Raw genomic sequence first — 6,874 nt, forward strand, 5'->3', positions numbered from 1 at the left:
CGTTTTATGCCCAAAATCTACCTTCATATATAATAGAAGTAAATGTGTAGACACATAAATTTCAGTAATAATCTTCTTTATTGATAATCAGTTCAGCTTACAGACTCAAGACATCCCTGCGCACTCAGCTGCAGGGGTCCGTGCACTCAGCTGCTAACTCTACTTTAGGACTCAACAATGTAAACTTTGAAATGGGAACTGATACTGTTACTCGTTTCGTAGAGATAACAAAAAAAGTGACCCGATTTTGAAAAAGGGCGATGCAAAACACACATATTTTTTTAGAGCATAGTTTTTGGCACTTTAATTTTTTTTATGTACATTACTTTTTAGAATGTTAGTGATTTGTATGCTGACTTTAAAAAGTGGTGATTCTGCATCATGCACTTTTATTAAAAGACCTATTTTTTGACTTTAAAATTTCTAATCTATGAAATGTAAATAATTATTTTCTAAATTTAACAATTTTTTACACTTTAAATTTGTTAATGTATTAAGTGTGGATATATTTTCTTAAAAGTTCCATTTTTTTACACTTTAAAATTTTTTATTCAATTTTTTTTGGACATAAAAAATAAAAAATAAAAAATTGTAAAAAAAAATACATATCTCGTAAAAAAACATAAAACAAAATTTAAAAAAACTATAAAATTAAGTAAGTAAAAATTAAAAAATAATAATAATAATAATTTAAAAATTAAAAACAAATTAGATATAAGAAAAGAAAGAAAATTAACAAAAAAAAAAAATTAAAAAAAAAAAAAAGATAAATATTAAAATTAAGATTAAAAATATTTAAAAAATATACTGAAATAAATAAATTAATTAATTAATTTAAAAAAAAAAACAATTAAAATATTTATATATATATATATATATCAAAAAAACATTTAAAATTAAAAAAATATATCTATTTTTTATTTAAAAAAACTTTTAATTTTTTTATAAAACCATATATCTTTTATTTTAAAAAAAATATATATATATATATAATTTTTAAAAACATATATGCATTTAATTTTTGTGTTAAAATAAATAATTTTTATTAAAAAAACCTAAGAGCATTTTTTAAGGAAACATCTCATATTTTTTAAAATATAAACTTCATATTTAAAACATTCAAAAAAAAAATTTAAATATATATTTTTTTATTTATAAAAATTATAATCGTTTTTTTAAATAAATTTTTATTTAAAAAAAATCACTCGAGCCGCCGCTGACGCCCCGTGATGGTGCGGCCCTAGGTGGCACAGTTGCTTGCAACGGCCACCCAGGGCCGCCATGGGGGGCCAAGAGGTGCAGCTGTTTGCAATCCCTATAATAATAATTATAATAATACTTTCTTCTTTTTTTCTATAATGTTACCTTCTCTTCTGCTTTTTTTTTTAAGATCTTCGAGTACTTATTTTTCAAATTTATGTGATTTTTTTAATTATAAAATATAACTTTTCTATGAAGCTTTTACCAAAAAGAAATTTTATAAATTTTAAGAGCAACCGTGCAGCTGCGTAGTCCAGGGGCCTCGCCCCACAACCCTGGGCAGCGCCGCTGACCGCACTCAACAGACTGGGTGATTCCCAAAATCGTCCAGTCGCCTGCGGGACCGACGCAGTTGCTTGCAAATAAATTTCAGAATCGCCCAGCCTCCCGTGGGGGCTACGCCTTGGCCGACGCAGTTGCTTGCAAATATATTTCTGAATAACAACAAAAGCAAAGAGGCTTTCACAAAAAATCCTTGAACTCAACGTCTGTGTTGTAAAACCAAAAAGTTTGGCGGACGCTCCTCAAGATTCAATTCTACTCCGTTATCCATTTTTTGGAGTCACTCAGATAAATAATGTAATTGGTATGTAGGTACGCACGGTCCCGTACTCCAAACTAATATTAATGAATCTCTTTTCTGCTCACTCACACGCACGATGGCGTCACTAACTGGGGATTTCTATGGTGACTCCTATTTCAAACTTTATAGCATTTTAAATGCGACTTGACATGATAGCTCGATACCCAGAATATATTTTATCTTCATTTTTTTTCAATGACAGTGGCATGGCGACGTGTTATATCGTGATATCGACCGACCATGTCAAGCCGCATTTAAAATGCTATAAAGTCTGAAATAGGAATCGCCTGACTAACCTGCCTACGCTGCGCCCGGTGGTATACAAGTCGTCTAATTTAAAGCACCAATGCCCTGTATACCACCCACCGCTTCTCTAGTTGTTTTCCTTATGACGCTATCATCCAATACTGTGCTAACCCGGTGTTGTTCTGCGTATTTTCTGCAGAGACTTGACCTCTCCACCTCCTTTCTGTCATTTCCCGGGGTTCTTCTGCTATTCGATCGCTATCAGTAATATTTGAACAATTTATCTGAATATATTAATGTTGTCATGGTTTTGTCAATCTCTGAACCAATTGACATGAACCGTGAAGGTGCACCTCCTTTTCACCGTATGTTATTCTGTTCTAATTTTTAGATATATTAATGGTGTCATCGTTTTGTCCATCTCTGAACCAAATGACATGAACCGTGAAGGTGCACCTCCTTTTAACCGTATGTTATTCTGTTCTAATTTTTAAGTGGTTGGTATAGTAGTTACGTCATAAGGCGTTCCCCTCTGAAATGAACTCCCCCAAATGCTTTTCTGTCTTAATCGTAGCCGTTAGATCTTTTGTTAGACGATTGAACAAAAATCAGCCGTCTAATTTTTCTTATTAAATTAAAACATTAAAAACCCTTAAAAAAAGGTAGGGCTATTTAGGTCCACTGGTTCGGCTCTTGGAATCCCGGAGCTCGTTGTGTAAAGAAAAGGTTGCAGCCATTGGAGGGCTAACGAGCAATGGAGAAAATGATTGGGGAATTGAGGCTAATGGTGGGGTTTTAGTTATGGTTCATATTTGCAAATCGGGAACCTTAGCTGCACAGGCCATGGCTGTAGGGGCGCTGAAGAATGTGGCTGCTGTGCAAGAGACAAGGAAAACGATGGCGCTGAAGAATGTGGTTGCTGTGCAAGAGAGTCGTCCGGTTACAAACATGCCCATGCATTTGGTGTGGCTCTGAACCACATACTCGTTACGCCGTAAGGCGTTCCCCTCTGAAATGAACTCCCCCAAATGATTTTCTGTCTTAATCGTAGCCGTTAGATCTTTTGTTAGACGATTGAACAAAAATCAGCCGTCTAATTTTTCTTATTAAATTAAAACATTAAAAACCCTTAAAAAAAGGTAGGGCTATTTAGGTCCATTGGTTCGGCTCTTGGAATCCCGGAGCTCGTTGTGTAAAGAAAAGGCTGCGGCCATTGGAGGGCTAACGAGCAATGCAGAAAATGATTGGGGAATTGAGGCTAATGGTGGGGTTTCAGTTCTGGTTCATATTTGCAAATCGGGAACCTCAGCTGCACAGGCCATGGTTTTAGGGGCGCTGAAGAATGTGGCTGCTGTGCAAGAGACAAGGAAAACGATGGCGCTGAAGAATGTGGATGTTGTGCAAGAGAGTCGTCCGGTTACAAACATGCCCATGCATTTGGTGTGGCTCTGAACCACATACTCGGACTGTACCACGTACTTGGACTTTTTGTTTAGGAATTTATGAATGTACTGCAATAGATATTGGCAAATCATTAAACAAAACAAAAGAGGTTTTCCACTTGATTATGTCCTCTAAGGGGTTTGAACATGGATCTCATTTCTGAGAACCTAAGATTGTGCTTGGCCATAAGTATACCGAAATTTCCTACCCCTTACCTACACCTGCAATTGGGGTATTGTGCATGAGCTCTTGATCTAGTTTGTAGCTCATGACAATCTTCTTTCAGGGCAATCCGACATGCCAATCTTGCATGAGCCCTTGCTCTTACATCTAGCTTATTACAATCCCTTGTCAAGGCAATCAATCAGATATGCCAACATTGCATGAGCTCTTGTTCTTATATCTGGCTTATTTCAATCTCTTGAGGCAATCCAATATGCTAACACTCAGTAGTTGGAGAATCTAAAACAAACATTTATAAGAGAGTGACCATCAGTATTACTTGCTAAACGCCAGTAGGTTTGTGAAGTAAAGATACTTGTAAACAAATTTCGTATCCATGACCAGATATTCTTATGAAGGATGCGCCTCCAGAAAACATGCCCAACATGCGTTAAGTTCCCACAATAGCTGCAATATTAGGGTTTGTTAATCTGTTTTCTGGACCCTGCCTTTATTTGGTAGAGTCATGTACAAAATGAACCAGTTAAGGTGCCCCGTTTTTAAGGAATCCTGGATATCCTGAATAGTTTGCACTTTTTGTGTTATGTTATGTTTGTCAATGATTGAAAAACCACCTTCAATTATGTTTGCTTTCGATAGAAACATTGAGGATCATCTTCTCGATCAAGTATTGTGTAATGTGCAAGACTAATCTTTGTGGGGAAATCACCGTTGTACACTATGATCCTTTAGAGCCTTTCAGGATTTTAGACTCTCTTTCAAAATGTTGGTATTTATATCGGGGCCTACCTTCTAAAGAGTGGTTGTTACCGACGGAGTCACAGATGAGGCTTTCCCTCATTGCACAGTCCAGTTGAGACCATCTGGCGTTTATTCTGGAGCTGCAGATCTACATGTGCCACAATGGGGATTTCATTTGGATTACCTGGAGATGCATATTTTTCAGTGATGTCCACTGGATTGGTGATGACTATTCATTTGAACTACTTCACTACTTCACTTTAGAGGGTTCGGCACTGCATACAAGTTATAGACTCTGTATGTATTGTGGAAACTTTGCTGTAAAGTACCGTTTTTGTTTCCTCTATTCTTCTCTTTACAGAGAGAGGCTAAACTTATCTTGTATATTGAGACAGGTGCTCAAGAGTTCTAGTTTTAGTCCTGTTGATTCTGGAACAGAGCAATAAGCCCAATCTTAGTCTAGTTTTCTATTTTTTAAAGACACTATAAATCTCCAAATTAAATTATCATAATAATATAATTTTAAGGTCAAGGCCTATTCAGATATCAATTATTTGAATAATTATAGGAATGATATAATTTTAAGGCCAAGTCCTAGTCAGAGGCCGAATTAATAGATGAAATCCCTTTGTTTATGAGACAAGAGATGACCTCTGTGCAGTGATGATTTGACTACATAGTCTATGCAGGTGTACATACTTTACCCTCGCTAGACTCAAATTGACCTAGTCAGACACCAAATTAATGGATGAAATCCCTATCACCTATGCACAGTGATAATTTGAGTCTATGTTGGTTTACATAACCTCCCCCACTAGACTCAAACTTGTGATCTCGAAAGATAGAACACATGTTCTTAACTGATAGGTCCTCTCTACAGAGTAGTTGCCACTCCTTGATAGTATGAGATTTCTTTGCTCCTGGTTATATCTTTCTTGAGAAACCAAATTTGTTTTCAAAGGACAGAACACATGATCTTAATTGATAGGTCCACTCTATAGAGTAGCTGCCACTCCTTGATAGTATGAGAGTTCTTTGCTCCTCGTTATATCTTTCCTGAGAAACCAAATTTGTTCTCAAAGGACAGAACACATGATCTTAATTGATAGGTCCACTCTATAGAGTAGTTGCCACTCCTTGATAGTATGAGAGTTCTTTGCTCCTGGTTATATCTTTCCTGAGAAACCAAATTTGCTCTAGGTATTGTCTTCTGTCTAAACTTCCAAATATGTCTTGGGGTTTTAGTTTGTGTATTTGAATTTCTAAGTGCGAATATAGTGAGAATTATGCAGTGGATCATGATCGGTTCAAACTGACGTATTGGGACTTTCCTAAACAAATGTTGTAAACTTCATAAGATAGAATTAATGGCAAAATTTCTATGTGCAATGTGCAAGCAAGAACACATACTAAACAATTTGTAGACTTGGATTGCAGGTCATTGGAGATATTCATTGGTTGTTAACCAAAAATAAAAATCTCATTTTTGTGTTCTGAACTGAATCCCTAGAGTATGTGGATAACTGCGGAGTTTCTTTGTAAGAATATCCTGAAAAAGTTCTATCCAAGAAAAGCTGGTACAATGAAATTAAAGCCTTGTGGTTCTTGAAAATGTCAAATTAGATTTCCCAGTTGTGGAGTTAATATCTTCCAAAATTTAGGAACCTCACTACATTCATATTGCATGTCTGTATTGGAGAATGGCTCGTTCAGCAGAACCAGCCGACAAAGGTGTATTTCAAACCCAGTTCAAAATATCATGTGAAAGAACCGCATGTGAACGGAAAGGAAGCCAGTATATCTGAGAAGCAAAGCTCAGGGCAGCTGGCTGCGGCCTTTAGTAAGCCGCCTATGCCTCCCTTGTTTGGTCCCTTATTTGTCTTCTCTATTCTGGAGACGCTACTTCATACAGAGAAGAAAAACGAATGATTTTCTACCCTTCTATTTGACTGCAATGGCCCCAAATGCAGCCAACATAAATAATGTATATAGAGTTCAGCTTCTTGCATAGATATCGATGAGGAACACCTTATTAATTTCTATATGAATCTGTATGTTCTTGAGGGGAGGATCTTGCTTGCTAATGAATATTCTAGTCACAGAAACAAACATTGCAATGGGGTTTGTCTTTCTAAGTCTTGAGTTTAGAGCGAGACGTAAATGTAACTGTACCTTGCATACAATAGTTTCAATAAATAAAAAAACAATGATAACTACAGGATTGTAAAGAAGAATAATGTGAAGAGCGTTAAAATTTTAACGCTGAAGTGCTAGGGTAGCTAGGATAGATAGAGTCGTCTGGTTACAAACGTGCCCATGCATTTGGTGTGGCTCTCTAGTTTTGCAATTGAAGTTCTGTAAAGCTATCACAGGTGATAGCCATTACCATCAAAAGAGAAAGGTCACTTTTGGAGGAAG

The 6,874-nt window shown here is 36.1% G+C and overlaps 1 protein-coding gene across 1 annotated transcript; it reads left to right on the plus strand.

Annotated features, from left to right (window-relative positions):
- Window positions 1-5,950: 5,950 nt before the first annotated feature.
- LOC149249077 (uncharacterized) lies at window positions 5,951-6,531 on the plus strand. Its single transcript, XM_089456162.1, has 2 exons — window positions 5,951-6,033; window positions 6,156-6,531. The coding sequence occupies exons 1-2, from the start codon at window positions 5,970-5,972 to the stop codon at window positions 6,383-6,385; spliced, it is 294 nt and encodes a 97-aa protein (XP_089312288.1). The 5' UTR covers window positions 5,951-5,969; the 3' UTR covers window positions 6,386-6,531.
- Window positions 6,532-6,874: the final 343 nt, after the last annotated feature.

Source organism: Pinus tabuliformis, chromosome 7, assembly GCF_031772625.1.
Source record: "Pinus tabuliformis cultivar Carrire ecotype Pingquan chromosome 7, CPIR1, whole genome shotgun sequence".
Classification (NCBI taxonomy): Eukaryota; Viridiplantae; Streptophyta; class Pinopsida; order Pinales; family Pinaceae; genus Pinus; species Pinus tabuliformis.